The sequence below is a fragment of the Balaenoptera borealis genome (assembly GCF_965194805.1).
Source record: "Balaenoptera borealis genome assembly, chromosome: 11".
Taxonomy (NCBI): domain Eukaryota; kingdom Metazoa; phylum Chordata; class Mammalia; order Artiodactyla; family Balaenopteridae; genus Balaenoptera; species Balaenoptera borealis.
In genome coordinates this window covers 36,707,167-36,730,244 of record NC_138868.1, presented here as the reverse complement: position 1 = coordinate 36,730,244, position 23,078 = coordinate 36,707,167, and the positions used below count along the sequence as shown (strand labels likewise).

Below are 23,078 nucleotides of genomic sequence, written 5' to 3'. Positions count from 1 at the left end.
CCTGCTACTTTACCAAATTCATTGATTAGTTCTGCTAGTTTTATGGTAGCATCTTTAGGATTCTCTGTGTATAGTATCATGTCATCTGCAAACAGTGACAGTTTTACTTCTTCTTTTCTGATTTGTATTCCTTTTATTTCTTTTTCTTCTCTGATTGCTGTGGCTAACACTTCCAAAACTATGTTGAATAATAGTGGTGAGAGTGGGCAACCTTGTCTTGTTCCTGATCTTAGTGGAAATGGTTTCAGTTTTTCACCATTGAGGATGATGTTGGCTGTGGGCTTGTCATATATGACCTTTGTTATGTTGAGGTAAGTTCCCTCTATGCCTACTTTCTGGAGGGTTTTTATCATAAATGGATGTTGATTTTTGTCAAAAGCTTTTTCTGCATCTGTTGAGATGATCATATTGCTTTTCTCCTTCGATTTGTTAATATGGTGTATCACATTGATTGATTTGCGTATATTGAAGAATCCTTGCATTCCTGGGATAAACCCCACTTGATCATGGTGTATGATCCTTTTAATGTGCTGTTGGATTCCATTTGCTAGTAGTTTGTTGAGGATTTTTCATCTATGTTCATCAGTGATATTGGCCTGTAGTTTTCTTTTTTTGTGACATCTTTGTCTGGTTTTGGTATCAGGATGATGGTGGCCTCATAGAATGAGTTTGGGAGTGTTCCTCCCTCTGCAATATTTTGGAAGAGTTTGAGAAGGATAGGTGTTAGCTCTTCTCTAAATGTTTGATAGAATTCTCCTGTGAAGCCATCTGGTCCTGGGCTTTTGTTTTTTGGAAGATTTTTCATCACAGTTTCAATTTCAGTGCTTGTGATTGGTCTGATTATATTTTCTATTTCTTCCTGGTTCAGTCTTGGAAGACTGTGCATTTCTAAGAATTTGTCCATTTCTTCCAGGTTGTCCATTTTATTGGCATATAGTTGCTTGTAGTAATCTCTCATGATCCTTTGTATTTCTGCAGTGTCAGTTGTTACTTCTCCTTTTTCATTTCTATATCTATTGATTTGAGCCTTCTCCCTTTGTTTCTTGGTGAGTCTGGCTGATGGTTTATCAATTTTGTTTATCTTCTCAAAGATACTTATTTTTGAACTATAAAAATAAAAAAATTCAACAGAATTAAGAAAACTGAAGACTTTATATTTCTTGTCTGAGAACAATAATATTCCTTCTCTTTAAAGTCTTTAGAAGGTTTTTAGAAGTTTGGAAAGTACTATATTTGTGTTGGCCATTACTACAACTACTACTCTTACTATGTAGAAACATCTTAATTTTGAATTCCTGGAGATCTGGAGCTATACCTTAAGTTTAAGATAAGATACAGCTGTGTGGTTCTAAGCTCCATGCCTTGGGCTGGGTTGCTTAAGAAGTATTTATATTTGACTGTATTTGGAGGCCTTTAGTCAAATGCTGACAATCGTTCTCCCCTTTCTTAGCTCATTGGTTGCTGTGAACTTTTTAATTTTTTTAAATTAAAAAAATTTTATCTTAACTTTCCAAGGTTCCGTGTCTTTTCTCCTGGTTCTCCGTATCTGGGAAAGTTAGAAGCCAGCCTTTCCTTCATTAAGAATAGCATGCCTACTCCCATGATTTTTAAGACTGTCATGGAACTGTTGTGAATAGGGGTAAAGAACCTTATTTTTACATTTCATTTCACAGTAAATGTTTTATTTTCAATAATGGAGGCAGTTTGTAGTTGCTGTCACCATTAGTTTCTTGCTAGATGTTTGCTAAGAGGATCGAGTACAGAAGTAATATGTAAGTTTACAACTGCAAATAAAATCATGATGTCAAATCTAAACAAGGGAAGGGGGAGGGCAGAGAAACATTCTTTCTGAGAAAAAGCAGGATGTGGACTCTTTTATCAGCATCACCCTTCTATGAGGCTGTTTGTTTCCATGTTTGCAGAAAGAAGTAAGTGGACACTAGGCACTTTGTAAGGTGACTTCCAAATGTTATGTCATTTTTTTTCCTTAAAAGAAACCTGTGAGGCATATTATTTTCTACTGGATGAAGAAAAGGAGGCTTAGAGAAAGGATGTATCTTGTCTACATTTACACAGGGATTAAATGGCTGCGTCAGGGATTGAACACAAGCTGGCTAGATTCTGAAGCCCCTCGTATACTAGGCATGTTTTTTCTGGTGTCTGTCCTCTTTCTACTACACACATTGCTGTGAATACAGGAGACAGAAGTTGGTATTAATGGAAGTTTGTCCAGATAAATTAGGATTATCCTTTAACTTGGTAACTTTATAGACTGGAAGAGAACTTGGGGCTAGAACCCATAGAAGATACCTGATTTATAAAAGGACCACCGAGGTGACCACTTCATTTCACTGAACATGTTGTTTGAGGCCAAAATGTTGGGACTTGATACAAGAAAAATAATGGGTTGGTGAGAAAGATACCAATGTATTCCTTCAGTATTTATTTCTTTAAATAACTACTGAAAATGATGCATTTTAAAAGATATGATTTATTGATACTCTTTCCATTGCATTTTCTGGGCAGAATTCCATTTTTTATGTTAGAAGAAAATGCATAGTTATAAGTCTGCGGGGCTGTAAGCAGAAAATTGACAATTTGAGATTTGTTCATGTGGCCAATAGCCCCAGGCATTTAGTAGGGACATACCTAAAAGATAATTTCAATTTTTAAAGGTGTAAAACCTGTATACCTGAAGTTAGAGTGTTCCAGTTTTGGTAACAGATCATCCCCAAACTTACTACGTTCACAGATTCTGTGGGTCAGGACTTTGGACAGTATCCGGAGAGGGATGGCTTGTCTCTATTCCACAATATTTGTGGCTTCAGTTGGGAAGAGTGGACAGCTGGGGGAAACCATCTGGATGGGTTCTCACTCATATGTCTCGTATTTTTACTGGTGGCTGGCTGGGGTCTGTCCTCGTAGTTGGAGTTGTTGACCAGAGTACCTAGATGTAGTCTCCCCAGTCTGGGCTGGCCTTTCTTACAGCATGATGGCATCAGGGGTGTCAGGGTTCTTACACAGTGACTCAGATCTTCAAGCTCAAGTGTTCTAGCAAATGAGATAGAAACTGCGCCATGTTTCATGACCCAGTCTGGGAAGTCATCAGACATCACTTTTGCCCTTAAAGCACTGAGAAGCCTACCTAGATTCCAGGGGAGGGGACATAGATCCCTCCTTTCAATTGGAAACAAGTCAAGGTTGCGTTGTAGAAGACCACATGAGATGGGCGATACCGTTGTGGCTATTTTTGGGAAGATATCATTTGCCCAACAGAATATTAGGCCATACAATGCGGGTTATCTATCTTATATACTGAAGATGACTGTATTCATGCCTCCTGTCATTTCTTTCTATTTATAGCCTAGCAATAGCTTCATGTCCATGGTTACTTCTCAGTTTTTTACCTTTCCTCAGTTTCATGTTGCTGTATCTCTCATTAATAAGTCAAGGTAATCTAATAACCTCTAAATCTCTGTGGATTATTAACAATAAAGCTTTATTTTTGTTTAGTGCTTATGGGAGGAATCGTGTTCCTGCTCCCTGCAGTCATTTGAGGATCCAGACTTACTCCATCTAATGACACCACCACCCACTAAGGGCTCTGAATCCTCTATTAGGCCCTCTGCAACTGGCATAGATAAGACACCCATCTCTTAACTGCCTAGTGTTGGTCATTCATATCACCTCTGTTCATGTTTTGTTGGTGACAGCTAGCTAGTCATATGGTCCCCCCTAGACTCAAGGGCACTGAGAAATACAGTCTGGTGTGTGTCCAGGGAGAAAGGCAAGGTGTGAACATTAGCTACATCTGCTACATTTGCCATGTTTGCTATCTCCTGTCCTCTATCCCCCAGGCTGCTAAGGAACCTGGAGCCTAAGCATTGCCAGAAAAGTCAAGGGTAGAATGAAACTAACCAAACAACCAATTATTCAGTTTCTTTTAAAGTTTATCAGTTTGCAAAGTAGTATTGGAATTGTAGGAATTTAGACCTGAGATTATTAAAGAATATTTAGTTCAGTGGTTTAAGACTATTGACACCATGATTTCCTCATGGTGTTTGGAAGCAGATTGCTTTCATCCAAACAAACTTATGGGAAACTCCAATTTATATAACAGAGAAGAGTGAAGCTGCTCTGGTAAAAAGAGGTTGAATCCCCATCCTTTTCCTCTGTGCTAGCCCCTAAGGCTTTTCCAAGGAATCCTAGGGCTCTGTGGATCAGATCTAATCACTTTCTGTAACAGACATGAGAAACCAGGGCACAGAGAGGCAGAGACATATTTACCAAAGATTACATGGCTTGTCTATAGCAGATTGAAGGTTGAAATCACGTCTTGGTATCCTTGGACCAGTGCTCTTTTTATTATTATTTACTTAAAAATTGTGCCATTGCCTCTTTTCAGTACACATAGTCCTTGAGCCCCTGGCCTGAGGTAGAACATAATATACCTTCCTGGTATTTTTGGCTTCTTCTCTTCATTATCCCAGCAGTGGGCAAAGGGCCAGGAGAGGGAAAAGAGCTTCTCTAGGAATAGCTGTAGCATTTCTCTCTGTAGATGATGATTTCCTCATAGTGTGAGGAATGGGAGCTTGCACTTGAGTCCATCTGTTGATGGACATTTAGGTTGCTTCCATGTCTTGGCTACTGTAAATAGTGCTGCTACGAACATTGGGGTGCATGTATGATTTCCTCATGGTGTGAGAAATGGGGGGATGCCGTGGCATCGTGGTGACCAGGGATGGGGGCTACCTGAATTCACTTGCCCTCTGACCCTGATAGGGTCATGTCACTGTATCTGAAGGGGAGCACAGTGTGGTGGAAACAACATGGGCTCTGGAATTCAGCAGACCTGGATTTAAATCTTAGGAGTAATGTGACTTGGGGCAAGGTATTTTCTCATTTGAGCCTCAGTTTCCATACTTCTCATGTGAATATAATTACTGGCATTGAAGATTGTTGGCAGAATTAGAGGTAATATACTTGAAGCCTCATTACACAGTAGAAAGTAATGGGATGTTGCCATTGGGACCTTCCACTTGGTGTCTGTCAGACCCACGTTTAAGTCATAGTTCTGTCACCTGTATGAGCTTCAAATCTTAAATTTCTTTTCCGTAAAGTGAGGTAGTGGTTAAAAGCGTGGACTTGGGAGGCTGCATAAAGCAGGAACCTTGGAGCCAGACTATTCCCATTGGAATCCTAGTTTTGCTCTTACCTAGCTGTGTAGCCTTGGGAAAGTTATTGAATCTGTGTCTTGGTTCCATCTTCTATGAAATGGGGATGGTAATAGTTGGTAATATTTGAGGTTGCAGTGAAGATTAAATAAGTAAATATTTGTAGAATAGTGCCTGGTGCATAATGCTGAGGAAGTGTCTGTTAAAGCAAATAACAAATAGATAAATGCCTCATAGGATGCGGTGGAGATTATTTTGATATGAAATATAAAGACCTATAGTCATTTTCTGGTAATAAGCACCATAGTATTGACTATTATTATTTTTTAACGGAAATATAGTTGATTTATAATGTGTTAGTTTCAGATGTACAGCAGTGATTCAGTTATACATAGATATATCTGTTTTTCAGATTCTTTTCCATTATAGGTTATTACAAGATAGTGAATATAGTTCCCTGTACTATACAGTAGGTCCTTGTTTATCTATTTTGTGTATAGTAGCTTGTACCTGCTAATCCCCAAATCCTAATTTATCCTTCTCCTCCCTTTCCCCTTTGATAACCGTAAGATTGACTTTTATGTCTGTGAGTCTATTTCTGTTTTGTTAATAAATTCATTTGTATCATTTTTTTTAAGATTCCATATGTAAGTGATATCATGTGATATTTGTCTTTGTCTGACTGACTTCACTTAGTATGAAAATCTTTAGGTCCATCCATGTTGCTGCAAATGGCATTATCTCATTCTTTTTTAGGGCTAATATCCCATTGTATATATGTATGTATTGTGTGTGTGTGTGTGTGTATACACACCACGTCTTCTTTATCCATTCATCTGTCGATGGACATTTAGGTTGCTTCCATGTCTTGGTTATTGTAAATAGTCCTGCTATGAACATTGAGGTGCATGTGTCTTTTCGAGTTAGAGTTTTCGTCTTTTCTGGATATACGACCAAGAATCTTGCTTGACTATTATTAAATAAATATTAGCTATATTGTTAAAGGTAGAATTAACCTTTCCTGAGGTCCTACAAAATTCTAGACCGTATGCTAGGAAATTTTTCCTTTAATCATCATTGGTATTTTTCCGGATTTGGGGGAATGGTCCACACAGGTGCTTCCTATACCTGTGATGATTTGTTTCCCCTTACAGAAAGTAGGTAGTGGCCTGCCTGGCTTTTTCCCTGTCTCAATAATCCTGCCAGGGACACACATTGGGTAAGAGTGGAGTTGTTTCCCAGATCCATTTTGCCGTGACCTCCCCACCCAGACTTCCAGGAGGTGGATGTTCAGGGGCACAGGAGAGCTGCTGGAATGTAAGCCACTGCTACAGTGACTCTGGAGCTCTTTGGGGGTGTTAGTTATTTCTCCAGTAGTCAATATATATATCCTTGTGGAATCGCTGGAAAAGAGACTTTTTCTTAGAAACTTTTTGTCTTTACTAATGAATTAGCACTGGATACCATTTTATTTTATTTATTTATTTATTTAGTCGCGCCACTAGGCTTGTGGGATCTTAGTTCCCCGACCAGGGATCGAACCTGGACCCACGACAGTGAAAGCGCTGAGTCTTAACCACTGGACCGCCAGGGAATTTCTTGATACCATTTTAAAATTAACTTTTGCTGTTTTCATCCTAGTATATGGAAGAAACACATTCATCCAGCAATAACCACTTCAACATTTTGACTGTGTGTAGTTATCTTGTCGGTCTATCTAATATTCTCAAGAAATGGATTCCTTGGTATAAGTTTTCAGGAAAATGACAAATATTTTAATAAAAATAAATTTGTTGATCTTAATCTATTTATGTCATTTGGAATTATTGTTCCTAAATTTTATTTATGAATATAGCATGGGATTCAGGTAGTCTTGTGAAATTTGACTTCAGTTCATAATAACTGATTGTTTTTAATACTCAAGGGTGGGCTTTGGAGAATTATTCATGCTGATTCTGGATAGGGTCCGCCTAGCACTTAAGCAAGGGCTTAGGTTGTAGAAAATTGAGCTGTGTAAGTACAGGATGGGAATGATTCACCCTCATAGCATCTTGTATCAAAGGACTTGTAGTGTTAGATGTTTGGAAGTCAGTGTCAGCATTAGGATGCAGTCAGAGTTGTGCACAGCCCAGAGGAGGAGTCTTTATTCCTGGATGCTGTATTTATGGCGGAAACTGATCCATTTTACCATACCTAGATCATGGTGACCAAGGTGGGGAAGGATCTGGAAAGAGGAGTTAAGACAGCATCCTTGACCAGGAAGGCCTCAGTCTGGGTGGGGGACAGGAGTATAAAAGATAGAGCTGGGGATGCTTGGTCTGAAAGAGAAAACTTTGTAGTGACTGTCCTTGCTGTTTTCAAATATTTGAAGGATGCGCAGGTTTTTCTGGGAGCCAAGGCAGTTCAGTAGAACAGCACACTTGGCTGAGGTCCCAGGCTAAGGGGAGAACTGTTGCTCACAAAATCTGGCTGGTAACGTTATCACCCATACAGCTGCCCCTTCCTGCAAACTCCCGGGAGGACCCTAAAGCACTTGAGGCCTGAAGAGAGGGGACTGTTCGGGACAGAGAGCTCACTAGACACTGGCTTACCATCTCTTCCGGTGGCCTTCCTTTTCCTGCACGCACCACATGGCTCTTACTCACTTGCTCATAACATCTCCTTCCTCACCATCACTAGTTGGCCAGGAAGTCAAGCAACACCTGGTGTACTCTACCACAGTGCTGCTTACATTTTAATGTGTACGTGAATCATCTGTGGATCTTATTAAAATGCAGATTCTGACTCAAGTGGGTCTTGATTGGGGCCCCATAAGCTGAATTTCCACAGGTCATGATGCTGCTGGTCAGGGGACCATACTTGAGTAACAAGGCTCTACTACAAATCATGAGTCTACCCTTTAGGCTACAGTCAAGCACTGTCAGGCCGAATGACCACCTCCTCCATGTTGCTTTCAGGACTAAGCCGTACATCTGTATTAGCAGAGGGTTACTGCCTGGAAATCCTGCCTTTTTCCCTTCCCAGCACTCATGAAACACTTTAAAAAAAAAAAAAATTTATTATTTATTTTTGGCTGCATTGGGTCTTCGTTGCTGTGCACGGGCTTTCTCTAGTTGCAGGGAGCGGAGGCTACTCTTTGTTACGGTGCGCAGGCTTCTCATTGCAGTGGCTTCTCTTGTTGTGGAGCACAGACTCTAGGCGCACGGGCTTCAGTAATTGTGGCTCATGGGCTCTAGAATGCAGGCTCAGTAGTTGTGGCGCACGGGCTTAGTTGCTCTGCGGCATGTGGGATCTTCCCGGACCAGGGCTCGAACCCATGTCTCCTGCACTGGCAGGCGGATTCTTAACCACTGCACCACCAGGGAAGTCCCTCATGAAACACTTTTATCCAGATATCACTTAGCCATCTGGTTTCTTTGTCATCTCTAGGGCCACTTCTGCAGTTATCCAACTTTTTTTTTTCTTTTTTTAATTACCTGAGAGCATTCTCAGGCCACAAGATTTGGCCCTGTCTGCAGGCAAGAAATGCTGGGGAATTACTGTCACCTGTAAGCAGTTCTCAACTCTAACATGTTTGTTTTTTTAAAAATTAAACCCATCATCTTGCCTTTCATCCAAGTTGTTTGAGATATAGCAGTTTTTGTATATATGCATGATGCTGTCAGATACTTTACCCCAAGACACAAGTATCCATTTGCCTAACATTGGGGCACATTTGTTTTCTCATAACTGTATATTTGTGATTATCCCAAGGTACCCACTTACTCCAATTCATTGCAAAGTGATCTTTAAAAGATCTGTTTATAATACATTGAGCGTTTGCTCAATGAGGCCATGACCTCAGGAATAATGATCAAATCTTGTTAAATGTATATGCCTCTCTTTTTCTTTTTCTTTCTTTTTTTTTATGATTCAAGTTATCTGGAGTATTGTTGATTGTCATTGATTGAGGTCGTTTCAAAGTCATGTCTCTTCCCCTAGCAGTAGCTTGTTGGTCAAAATAAAGGGATTGAAAGTGTTCTTATGATGTGTTGATCTTGGTACAGTCTCAGGTGTCAGGTCCTACTGCTTTTCCATACAGGAGCTGTGTGGTCTCTGGCAAGGTACTTAATATCTCTGATCATCTGTGAACTCATCTGTAAAATAGTGATGATAATATTTACCTTGAAGAAATTAAATGAGATGTTTATGAAAGCACTTGGCCCATTTCCAGCACATGCCAGTCACTTTTAAAATGACAGCTTTGCCTCCCATTTGTTTCTCTTAGGCCAATTTCTAGCTTTTTTGGAGGGAGGGGCACATATTTTATTTCCTTTTTCACTATTCTCAAAGCATCTTGAGAACAGGATCTGTATTTTAAATCCTATCTTAGCTTTTCACTATGTGTTCAGTCATGACACGAATAAATTAATGAATGACCAGATAATCTCTAAGGTTTTCCTGACCTTTTAAGTCTTCTGATTGTTCGATTCTTCCAGTGTTCTGGCTGCTTAGAAAAAAATTGGGAAATTCTCTTAAAATGAATGTCTTCTATACTAAGGGATTTCCTCCTTAGTAGTCTTAAAAAATATGTATTATATTATTACTAGTAAGTATGTACCTGGGCCCAGGAGTCAGCTGCAGTAGTATAAGTAACCTTTTCAATTTGTCATCTTGGGCCTGATTCTTTGTATAGTGCAAATGAGGTAGTCAGAGTCTGGTCTTGATTTTGCTTCCCGGGCAGTGCTCTCTTGGGAAGATCTCTGTGAAAGATGAGCAAGAAATGTGCATTTGTTTTCATGTGACGTGAGATTTGGAAGTTATGCATAATAGAGGCTGAGTTTCATGATATATTCATCTCAGTCCTCATGGAAGATGCATTTTATGTTCTGGTTTAAATGTGCCCAGGCTAGTGGGGTCAGGCCAACTCAACGGATTAGAGGAGAAGCAGTAGGTCCTTGCAGATCTTGGGATTGAACCTGGTTACCTGTCTAGGCGAGTAGTTCTTGAGTTGTCTATATGAATAAGCTGCTGGGAGATAGTGCCAGTTGAGGCCATCTTTACTTCTTTGTCCTGTGCCTCTGAGATGGGCACCAAACTGGTAGAAAGTGCATAGACTGTCACATCTAGACCTGAGTTTAAATCCTGGCTTGGGTATGTTACTTAATTCCAGAATCTCAGTTTTTTTTTTTTTAATATTTCAAAAGGGGTAATATCAGTCTTACAGTTTTTTGTGAGTGATAGATTAGATAGTATATGTCAAACGCCTAGTGCAGTGCTTGGCAGTGAGATTGGGCCCTGTGTTGACGATGATCATGGTGACACATTTCAGAAGGGGCACGTAGGAGACTAAGTAGGCCTGCCAACCATGAAAGTATCAGCCCTGGTGTGTGACTGAGGAGTGTCCCAAAGTTGGCTGCCTTTTATGACTAAAGTGCAGACGGCAGTGGTGGTGCTAAAAGTTTTTCATGGATCTGGAAAAAGAAGGTAACAATCTGGGGAAAGAAAAACTTAATTGTATGTTTCATTCCATGAAATTTTGAAATACTGATACATATGTGAGTAGCTTCAAACTTTGCTCCCTTATTGATTATCTAAGAGTTGTTCTTCACTTATAGAGTCTTGTCCGGAGGGAAGTAAAAGAAAAAAAAAAGCCTTACTCATCTCTTCTCTGACAGTTTATTTCCATTCTGAACTACGCTTAAGCGACACTGCACCAAGCTTTGCTAATTAGCTTGTGGCCTGTCACTTACAGCGGATCATTCAGTTTCCATTGCAGGGCTTCAAGCTGTCACCGTGAGGGCTCTCAGACAAAAGGTGAATTGGGTTCCATACCGTACAATTGATTGTGGGTTTTGGTTCTTTGCCTCAAGCTGAGCTAATTTTAGATTCTGGGAATCCTGGTAGTAAGTCATGAGGATTGATGATGGCTGTGATATCCAGAAGTAAAATAAAACACATTTTTGTTCTTTACATACAGCTATTTCGAACTAGAGAGCAGTGGTCTGAGGGATGAGATTCGATATCACTACATACATGACGGCAAGCCCAGGACAGAGGCACTTCCGTACCGGATGGCTGACGGACAGTGGCACAAGGTCGCACTGTCAGTTAGTGCCTCCCATCTCCTGCTCCACGTCGACTGCAACAGGTATGACTTTGCCTTTGATCTTTCGTGATTGTGCCCTTGAAATTGAGCAATGGGGAAGGGATAAAGCCAACCCCCTCCAAGCCTTGCTGGGAAACAAGCCAAAGGACCCTAATCGTCATTTAACATACCAAAATGGGCCATTAGGCGTGCTGGAATGACCAACTGTAATATGTTAAGAAAACAGTTCATTAAAATGGAAACATATCCGGCAATTAGGAAGAAATGTACAAAAGGTTGATTATAGATGGGGGAATATTAAGTGCACCTCGGTGTACTCCAGGTACCAGCTGGAATTCCGTGGAGCTGTGATCACAGTTAACTGTGATATATTGTTGTTGAGTTCATTCCACTTGGAAGCGAATGAGCTGGTCTACCTTAGAATGAATCTGAGAAGGCAGTGCTAGTGGAGCAGCTAATCCTATTTGACTTCATCAAGCACAGCTTTGCTTAAATATTTTTTCCAAATGGCAACATCTTAAAGAGGCTGTTCTTTGAATCTTTTGGAATTGATGCCTTTTATCCTCTGCAGAGGAATGAGCCTCCCAGCTTGTCAGAGGATGGCGGGACTATTTGGAAGTCGGGGCTTTCACAGGAGGTTGTGGGTTGTGTTGAGAAGGAGATATTGGCTCCTGTGTCCGTCCCTGGGTGGGGAGGTTTACTGCCAGCTGAAGAAAGGACCCTGTTGGTCTCTATTGGATCACTTGTGGCTGGACAGCTGGATGATGGTGGTCAAGGGGAATATTTTGATTTCTCCAGAACCCACTGAAAGTCCTTACGGGTAGTGATCTGAGTCCTATTATAGAGAATTTTTGGTGCTGCAAGGTAGCTATGAATTGTTGGTTTTCATTAATGATACTGTCCAAGTTCAAGTGATTGTTCGGCCACAGAACTTGTTCTCTTGGGCCCAGGATAAGGTACAGGCATGTTGGAGACAGCCTCCCTTCCGGCACCCAATAGAAGGAAGCATAATCCAAGGTCAGTCAGCTCCACACTGCATTTCTGATGAGGTGATACTTCAGTGTACTTGCCATTCCAGCTCTGCAGTCTCTTTTAGAAGAGGACCTGGAGAGGCAGAGAACAGAAACTAGCGTCAGGTTTAAGGGAAGTCCCGCCATCTTAAAGTGAGTCTTGGTACAGTTTAATGTCATCTATTTTGGGCGCTTTCTGGATTTTTCTGAAGAATCATGGCTTCAAGTAGATGTAATGTGTGTGCCTGGACCACGTTTCCATAGAAACCACAAGCTCCTGTTTACCGTGGGCTGGGCAGCCTGGGTAAAGCCAGCCCTCAGTCACTAACTCCACTTCCACTTTCAAGAGCTTATTGGCTCTTTCAATTCTCTAGAACTAAAGTGACCTATCAGGGAACACTCTTGCTTCCCCCTACCCACCACTCATGCTGCCCCAATGGGGGAGAAGAAGGGTCTTGCATGTCCTCCTATGCCATAGGCCAGAAAGGAGCCTCGAAGTCCTCGTTTAGTAATTCCCAAATGAAAAGTCCTGGAGACACCACTGGGTTCTTGCTTTGCAATTTTTTTGCTTCCTCTTTTTAAAAGTTTTATCCTCTATTTCCCAGTATTCTCCTCTCTAGAGAAGAGGAAAAAGAGGAGAGAGGATATGTCTCTGCTAATCGAAGGTTTCCTGCCTTCAAAATGCTCTGGTCCCTCTGAAATAGTCTCCTCTGCCATCCTCAGCCACTTGTTAGCTGTGGGAATTTGGGCACATTAATATCTTTTCATCTCAGTTTTTTAATTTGTAAACGGGGACTGCTAATGCTAGCACATACTCCCAGATGCGAATGTTAAAAAAGATAATTCACATAAAGTGCTGTGGGTGGTGCTTGGCCTTTGGCACCCAGTACATGGTGGTGGTTGTTACTGTTATATTATTATTTATTCTGCACATCTGTGGTGTCTCTTCGTCTCCAAACTTTCATTTACTGTATATCCTGGCCTCTCTACCAGGAAAGTAGGGAGAGAACACGAGAGCTGGAACCCACAGTACGCTTTAGGGTCAGCCCCATTTATACGGAATGGATTGAGGAGATTCTAAATATTGTTTCCCTACTCTTGAAAATTTTTATACTTTGGTTCATGACATAACATGTTTTTCTTTATGTAAGATCTTGGAGGGAAAGCATAAAGTTGTTGCCAGTTAATGATTTATGGGCCCAACACGAATGGGTTTTTTAGATAAGTTAGGGAAAGAGAGGCCGGGAACGACTGGTCCATAGAGGAGGTAAATTTTGATTTTGGTGTAGGAAAAGTCTAGAAACAGAGTTCCCAAACCTGACTACACTTAAGAATTACTGCGGAACCTATAAAAAACATATGAGTAACCGGGCGCCATCTCTGACCTAGTGGATCAGATTCTCTGAGGGTGGAACTGTATTCTTCATAAACTCTCCGGGTAGCTCTTACGCAGGCAGGTTAGCCTTGGTGCATGGACTCGCGTTTGAAAACCAGTGGTTTAAATAGAGGGGGCACCTGCAGTTTCCCCAAATGTGGGAAACTCGACTGCATAGTTTGTGGTAGTGGGGGACTGCGTTCGTGCTTTCCCCTGAAAAAAAATATAGAGGGGGTAGAAGCTGGAGGAGAGGCCGGGCTGCAACACATCAGTGAGGGACCCTGGAAATCCAAGTACCTGAAGCAGATCCCCAGTAGGGAGGAGGAAAGTTTAAGGTGGGCTAGTGTCTATTACATGGAATAAACGTATCTTCTTCAGAAGTTTCTTGCTAGCCAGCACTGGTTGATTTTAGGGTGGCAGAGGCTCTGGTCTATTTATCAAGATGCTGGTCTACTACTTATCTAGGCCACCCTCACAGAGAGTGAATTTCAGAAAGGCTGATTTTTATTCTCTAAGCTATGTATTTCATACTGCCGTGAGATTCTTCCCTTTTGATTCCTTTACCCTTAAAGTTACACTGTCTTATTTTTCTCAACCTGTCACCTGCTAGAGTTGCGCTGGGTAGAAGATAGATGGTGATGTGATAGATAATGTTTATTGCATGTTGACTGTGCTAGTGACAGTGCTAAGTGCTTTACATAGATGAATTCATCACTCAGGCTGTTATTTTTATCATTTAAAAATGATGGAGGGCTTCCCTGGTGGCGCAGTGGTTGAGAATCTGTCTGCCAATGCAGGGGACACGGGTTCGAGCCCTGGCCTGGGAAGATCCCACATGCCACGGAGCAACTAGGCCCGTGAGCCACAACTACTGAGCCTGCGCGTCTGGAGCCTGTGCTCTGCAACAAGAGAGGCCGCGATAGTGAGAGGCCAGTGCACCGCGATGAAGAGTGGTCCCCGCTTGCCGCAACTGGAGAAAGCCCTCACACAGAAACGAAGACCCAACACAGCCAAAAAAATAATAAATAAATAAATTAAAAAAAAAAAAAACTTTACTGGCAAGCTGTGAAGGTTTCAGTGCTAGATTAAGTGTTCCAAAATTCTAATATTTGGTTGAAAACTCAGATGTTACCATTCACAAGAAAAGTATCATTTCTTTAAAAAAAAAAAAATGATGGAGCTGAGGTTACATTCTATTTCTGCAATCCCGCTGCTGCTAAGTGGCAGCTCTAGGATTTGGACCCGAGTCCGACTTGTGCATGCCTGTTGTAACCACTAGCCTATTTAGCCCAATGGGAGGAACTATTGTCACTGGACTTAGAATATGAGGGAAGGCAAGAGCCACACTCAGTGTTAGCAGTTTGTTCTTTCTTTCTAGTATTTTTCTCCCCTTGTCTTATATTGCCAGTCTTTGGAGTTGTTGGGTAAGATGTGGAATGTTACTAATGGAACCCATTGCCTTGGCATAAGGGAAGGGACCTCCATCTATTATTGCACATCTACCATAGGCCAGCTAATGTGCTAAGTATAATAGTCCTTAGGACGGCCATGTGGTGTGGGGGCAATTTCATTAGACCCATTTTACAGATTTGGAATTAGAAAGGCTCCGAGGTGGTAAGTAACTCAGTCTCAATCACATAATGTAAAAAGCATAGAGCCAGAACTGTGAACCAGGATCTAACTCCCCAGTCTTGTCTTCCCTCCTCTCTGCCTCTGAAATTCATGTCCTTCCCAAGACAAAGTTATAGCCATGCCAGGAAGTCTTCCCAGGACAGAGAAGCTACAGAAGGTTCAGGAACCATAAAAACACTTGAAATCAGGAAGAGAAGATTGCCAGGCAATTCCTTTGCTCTGAGGAACTGGAATGTAGCAGGATATTCTACCTTTTTTAGAATTGAGAAACAGAGCCCTTTCAGACCTAATAACACAAATTGTCACAAGAAAAGCGACTGCTATTTTAGTTGGTAGTTTAACACTTTCTGCTTGCTATTGAGACACACTTCTCTCCCTGCTTCAGCTGTTCAGCTGGGCCTAGTTAGAAACTCCCAAAGTGTGGGTAGCAGATCACCTCAAGCTAGAAACATAAAAGGAACCACTCAGTTGGGTGGCCAGCCTGATTAGGTTTTTCTTTAGCTGCCTTGGTATTAATAGTTGCCAACAAAGCTGAGAAGGAGGCCTGAACTAATCTTCCTCAGATTCCCCTTCTCCATTCTCGGCTCACCCTGTGGCCTGTCCCCATTACTCAAAGCCCACAATCCATTGACATTGGGGATTCAGGGCCTAAGAGTTCTTTCACCACAAAAGGGATTTTCTTTCCTTCTCTTTACTTGGTAACTTTTAATTTTCAGTCAATCTATCCAATGAAAGTTTTGGACACACTACCTCTGCCAGGCTGTGGAGATACAAAGCATTAGGAGTTCTTGCCATCAGGAAATCCATGGTTTATTTGTCCTGTACTTTTGAATTCTGAAGCCACCAGGGCCCCCCCAGTGATTGGCCCTGGTCCTTGGACATCAGGAGAATCGTGGACTCAGATGGAAGCCTTGTGAGCAGGCTATTCTGACAACTCATAATAGCAGCTGAGCAGTAGAGAGAACTGAGAAGCGTTACTCCCAGCATCTTGGTCTCGAAGTGACAGTGGAGGAATGGACTCAAAAGTGTTTTCCATTCAAATGGTACATGCATCCAGCCTTCAGCCAGAACTTTCTGCAATATGCAGGTCTCCCCACGCAAATCCCACCTCCTCTTGCCTCACTGCTGGAAAAATTTCTCTTACACAGTCCCATTGTAACGGAGCTCTGAACTCTCACCTCGTTTGTTCAAATGTGCACAGGTAGACAGAGTGCGTGCGCACACACACGCCTGCAGCCCAGTTGTCACTCTGACCGTTAATGATTATATTCTAGACAGTAAACATATTTAGATTTTACTTCTAACGCACGCTATTTATTCACTGCAGAGCACATTCAGTGTTTCCGTACAACTGATTTTGAAGAACATGCAGAACCAGAAAAACAAACTTACTATAAATCACTGAACAAGTCAGTAATTCAAGGTTCCTGTTGAATATTTCAGAGTAACTTCAGGATATGAGCATCTGTTTATATCTCTAGGTTTTTCATAATGAAATATGGTGACACGGCATCTTCTTTCCAGAGAGCTCCTAAAGTATTTACAAACATCATATTATTAAACCACACATTCCTTAAGGTAGTTAAGTCACGTCTAATGTACTCCACCTACTTTTATACAAACATTTGCACTAGAGTAAGGAGGGGGAAATTAAGAGATGACTATCAAAGGCCAATGCTTCCAAAGGAGCCAGGCCAAGATTCTCAGTCTCCTGCTTCCCCTACTGATAGATTATTTACTTCACAAACAGGAGCACATGCACACAACTCATCATCAAAATTAAAATTGAGAATCTAGCATGTGCCTCATGTCCAACTAACCCGGTAGCACCAGATTTTCTGTCCAGGAAGAGATGACAAGCAAGCTAGGAAGACAGGATATAACCCACGTGTAAATTTAAGTAACAGTACAAGGCGACAGTACAAGGGATCTTGTAAGTGCACGATGGATTGCTAAATTTCTGCTAGAGACAATCAGGTCTGGGAGACGACAGGAGGAAGAGCTCCTGGGGACATGGAGTAGCCTCTCAATTTCTTACCATCCCAGGTGAAAATGCATGACAATTTCTCCAGCTTTACAGTTTTTGCCTCTGTGTGATGTGATTCCATACCAGTCACAGGAGAACTGGGCTTGGAATGAGGTTCATCTTATAAGCATTACACAGCCAGTCATAGTGCTGGTGAGAGAAGAGTGTGTATGGGTGAGTGGATGAAGCTGGCGGTGAGAGAAAGCCTGCAGGAAGAGACAGAGAAGGAAATATGACAGAGGGGAGGACAGGGGAAGAAATGCTGTTCTCCAGGTGACCAGGCATATGGGCTCCGTGGTCTAACCTAAACTTGTAGCGAATGCTGGACCTTTGTCTTGGTTTTGCCATTTATAAAATGTGACTTAAATGCAATGATGCAGGGGTATGAAATCAGGAAATCTGTGTCTTAGATTCTTGAAGATTCCTCCCATCCTCTTGTCCTCTAATCCTTCCTCCCTCCCTATGCCAGAAACTGTGCTTGCATCTAAAATGGGAGTAATAGTAACTCTTCTACCATATGGTTATTGTAGGAATGTAGCAAGAGAGTGTGTGCAAAATCCTTAGAAAATTTCAAGCTGCTATATGAACACACAGCATCATGAAGTACTATAAACATATACCATCATATAGAAAAGATGTTCAAGTATCATATTGAAAATGAATACAATTTAGTCAGATTTTCACCTGTATAAAGACAGTGGCTCGTGTCCCATGGATGAGGATATAGTGTGTAATGTGGATCCATGGTGCAGTGTAGGGTTTGAGGTCAATCAGGTCCCTGAAGTTATTCTAACTGCCAAATCCTAGGCATGGTTCTCCGGTAGTTTGTCTTTTAGTTCCGTGGTAGGTAGTGGAACATCATGGTGCATGGCTTTTATGCCAACACAGTCCCTTTAAAAATAAGTAATTGCAGAGTCTCTTTAAAAATATGTAACTGAGGCTGAATGGGGAAGGAAACATCCCCTCCAATGTAATACGATCTTTCATTGGTCCTGGCAGGGCTTTGAGAATGTGGCATGGCTTCTTTCCTTTTTTATTTCTGTGAGAGAAGAGGTTCAAAGATTTACTTCCCCCCTCCTCAAGCCATGAGCCAAAATCGTCAGAGCTTTTAGGAGGAGATGTAAATAAAGCCAGGTGAATGAGGAAACAAATATGTTATAATTTCCTGGGTCTCCTAAACAAAATAGATACTCTTTGCTTCTCTACTTTGAAAATCTGGCTTTTTAGCACAAAAACATTCTGGATTGAAAACTTGAGCTGAAAGAAATTGTTAAATTTGTATGACCCTAGGAAATTCATTTACTGTCTCTGGGCCTTAGCTCCCTAGGTATAAAAAGAGGGGCTAGGACCAGATTATTTCTAAATCTTCTTCCACCTCTACTCTTCTGGGCCTCTCTCTGATTCTAGCTCATCACAGTGCTTAGTTTTAGGGTATGGGTTTTTTTTTTTGGTTTGTTTTTTTTGCCTTCAGGACCCTGGAGAGCAACCCAGCATGCCACCTTCACAGGGCTGCTTCTGTAGTAGACCGGCAGGGGGTTTGCAGTCATCTGAATTGATACCTGCGTTGACAGTGCAGCATGTTGCTGGAGAGCAAAGATTGCTTACCCTAGCTGCCCAATCTTTTTTTTTCTCACTTGCCTCCCTTCTTGCTGGAGTAGATGCCGAATATGCATTTTTGGATCTAAGGCATGTTGGCATTTTGTTCTCTCCACCTTGTATTCTTTCTTCCTTTCAGACATGTTCTGACGCAGACATGTGACAGCAGACAGCCTTTTTGGGGGGTACAGGCTGCCCTAGCTATGGAGGCCCTGGTAGCTTGGTAACCTACAAGATAGAGCAGTGTACTGCAGTCAGCAGATGATGGATAGTTGTGCTATTAAAAAACATAACACATCCTCTGAATACTGAAGGAGAAAAAGCCTTTGCTGCTGCCAAGCTGTAGAGACTTAAATAATGGGAGAGAATGAATCTAACGGTCTAGGTGGCCAATGTAATACAGTCCATGTTGTAGATTTTTTGGCAGAGTAGAGAGTGGCTGCTTAATTGTTAAGGCAGCTCAGACATTACCATGTTGGCTGTCTCATTCTGGCTGAGACCCTCACACTTCTACTCATGCTTTGTACCCTGTGGCTTATTCATCCCAACCTCGTTAGGTGGATTCCAAATTTAAATTTGCCCTATCTTCTAATGACATCAGTAGATAAACCTATCTCTAATTTTGTCTTTTCAAAAACCTTTATCTTTTCCTCTTGTTGCCTGGTGGGTTTAAATATGCTTTTGGTCAACCGTGGCCTCAGTGGCAGAGAGAGGTAGGAGGTGAAAGGATTAATTGAAATGGATAATGAGAGAGTGGCCTGCATTTCCCCCTATCCACCTGCACTCCTGAGCTTTCAGAATTGCAAATGGGGGGCTTCCCTGGTGGCGCAGTGGTTGAGAGTCTGCCTGCCAATGCAGGGGACACGGGTTCGAGCCCTGGTCTGGGAAGATCCCACATGCCGCGGAGCAACTGGGCCCGTGAGCCACAACTACTGAGCCTGTGCATCTGGAGCCTGTGCTCCGCAACAAGAGAGGCCGCGACAGTGAGAGGCCCGCGCACCGCGATGAAGAGTGGCCCCCACTTGCTGCAACTAGAAAGCCCTCGCACAGAAACGAAGACCCAACACAGCCATAAATAAATAAATAAATAAAAATTTAAAAATGACTAATACTCTCTAAAAAACAAAAAACACAAAAAACAAACAAACAAAAAAAGCATTAATTAAAAAAAAATTGCAAATGGAAAGGACTAAAAAGAAATACAATAGGTGGTTTGTATCTCTTTATCTGGTGGTTTGTTGGCTACCTGAGGCCGTGATGAGATTAATAAGGAGGCACATTATTGCATTCATGGGGCTTAAGATGTATTAAAATAGAAAGGAAAATAAGACTTCATTCCCAACTTACAGTGATTTCATCTACATGCCTTCAGACACACCTTGAGTTGTGATTGTATTGCATGGACATGGGTCTATACAGGATGAATGGAAGGGGAAATAGGCTGCAGGAGAAATAATGTTTTCTTGTAGGAGAAAATATTGAAGCTTGCATCTTTATTGTTACAATTCTACTCTGCCCTTTTTTTTTTTTTTTAAATTTATTTTTGCCTATGTTGGGTCTTCGTTTCTGTGCGAGGGCTTTCTCTAGTTGTGGCAAGCAGGGGCCACTCTTCATCGCGGTGCGCTGGCCTCTCACTGTCGCGGCCTCTCTTGTTGCAGAGCACAGGCTCCAGACGCGCAGGCTCAGTAGTTGTGGCTCACGGGCCTAGTTGCTCCGCGGCATGTGGGATCTTCCCAGACGAAGGCTCGAACCCGTGTCCCCTGCATTAGCAGGCAGATTCTCAACCACTGCGCCACCAGGGAAGCCCTACTCTGCCCTTTTTGATGGATATGTATGGTTATTCCTTTAAAAGGAAAGCAGTGAGAGAAAATAAAAAGTCAAACCAGAACAATATGTATGATGGAACTGTATTTTTTAAAAAATATACATTTATACATTAGTTGTCTCTTTCCTTTTATGCTTCACTCGTTGGAAAGGAGCATTGGGAAATAAAAAATGCATGAGCCAGCCATGAGGACTTTTTAATTGAAAAAGAAAAAGATTTCCAAATACTACATTAGTTTTCTAGTTAGACCAGGGGTACAGATGTTGTCATTGAAAAGAACTGATTTTCTATACTACCAGAAAGAAATTCTTCTATCTCTCTGGGAACTTAAATTAATGTTATAAATAATAGCAACCAGAGCGGTTGGATGCAAGGAAACAGATTTATAGCTGAACCTGTTTGGCTGCTTTTCTCTTAGGGTGTGTGATGGGGATGGGTGTGAAGATGAGGAGGCTTGGAAGGAAAAGGTTTCTGTGCACGCTTTTCCCTGCTCTAACCCCCTAATTCAGTTGACTTCTGTCTCTCAGCCCATCCATCTTAACTTCTTGCGAGTGTGTCTCTCTGGAGCTCCAGAGCCACTAAGCCAGCTGGTTAATGTGCCTGGGCCCTCAACTGAGGGTTTTCTGGGGCAATTAGAGTAGAAATAATCTCCCTTCTCCTTAAAGGGCCTGTGTGATGCTGTCTCTAACTCTTCCTCAGGAGTGTCCTGCTGCATCTCTACTCGTTAGAGTCTATTCGTCTGAGAGTATCACTTTCCTGACAGCAAATTTCACACAAAGGAACTTACAGGCTTGGAGTTGGGGCCATGAGCTGGCTTCTTTGGGATACTCAGAATACTGGTATTACCCAGAATGGAATTTCATTTCCACTGGAGGTTAACAGCCTTGGGCTGTGTTTCATTCTGGTGTGTCCCCAGCACAGCTCATTCAGTTACTCAGTGCTCTCCAAGTTGGTGCTGTCTTTGAAGCACAAGCAAGGAAGGAGCTGGGCAATCTATGATTCCAATTTCTTGAATTCTTTGACATTTTGCCCTTAGAGACCCAGCACTATGCTGGGAAAAACTCAGACTTTTTGCTCAGTCATTGCTGAGTTGAGGTTAGTGTTTTGGATTTTTTTTTTTTAAAGAGGTGATTTACATATTCACTTGATTCTTTTTTTTTTAAATCATGAGCGCCTTTAATTATTATTTATTTATGTATTTATTTATTTTTTTGGCTGTGTTGGGTCTTCGTTTCTGTGCGAGGGCTTTCTCTAGTTGTGGCAAGCGGGGGCCACTCTTCATCGTGGTGCGCAGGCCTCTCACTATCGCGGCCTCTCTTGTTGCGGAGCACAGGCTCCAGACGCGCAGTCTCAGCAGTTGTGGCGCACGGGCCTAGTTGCTCCGCGGCACGTGGGATCTTCCCAGACCAGGGCTCAAACCCGTGTCCCCTGCATTGGCAGGCAGATTCTCAACCACTGCGCCACCAGGGAAGCCCTCACTTGATTTTTTTGTAAAAGCACTCTGAAGTGGGTGTTCTTGCATCGTATAGATAGGGACTTTTGAGGTGCTGAGAACAGAAATGACTCATCCAGGGGTTCATCGTAAGTCAGTGGCAGGCTGGAGCCAGAGTCCAGAGGTCGTTCCTTACTCCTTTTTCAGGGAGATTATTCTCTACCAATCCCCTCCACCTTCTTCCCTCCTTCTCCTCCTCCATCTTCTTAACACTCCCATGTGACAAGATAACACTTCTAACTTCTCATGGAAGAAGTGTAAGCCATCCCATTTATAAACTGAAACCAACAAAGGCCGAGTTCCATGTATTACTTTCTCAGACTGGGGAGGCTGGTCACTTCAAAGGGCTGCTTCCTTGTTGCACCAAAGTCGACCTTGTTATAAATTCCAACCACTGTTGGTCTTTGGACTCTAGAAAGCTTATGTGAAATTATTTTTAGATTTAAAGACTCTCCTTCCTTCCTGGAATCTAGAATGTTGACAGACAGGTTCATGACTTCAATCCCACAGACATAATATGGGGTCAGGCCTTCGAATGGCCCAGTATCCGCATATGATTGGTATGCCTTGCATGTGCCTCTGTGCTGATGTGCAATGACCAAGGACCTAATCTTAAATCATGACTGACTGCAAATGAGCCATTCGGCCATTTCTTCAAATGTGAAATAGATGCGTTACACTAGTCTCCAGTGTTACATGGGTGGTTTTACACTGTTCCAATATAAATTTTGATATTCCCTATTTCAAGGTGATAAACTCTCTGTGTTCTTTACGGTGACTTTGCAATCACAAGGTCTCATTAAAAACTACTGATGGTGAAATAAAGGGTTGGGCGGTAGGGGACCCGCCTTTAGGAGGGC

The 23,078-nt window shown here is 42.0% G+C and overlaps 1 protein-coding gene across 3 annotated transcripts in view; it reads left to right on the top strand.

Annotated features, from left to right (window-relative positions):
• NELL1 (neural EGFL like 1) overlaps positions 1 to 23,078 on the top strand; it is an 866,104-nt gene that overhangs the window by 116,755 nt on the left and 726,271 nt on the right. For all 3 annotated transcript variants that reach the window (XM_082342435.1, XM_082342434.1, XM_082342433.1), the window contains exon 4: positions 11,134 to 11,304. In XM_082342435.1, coding sequence (XP_082198561.1) covers positions 11,134 to 11,304 — 171 coding nt within the window. The remainder of the gene's footprint in view (positions 1 to 11,133; positions 11,305 to 23,078) is intronic.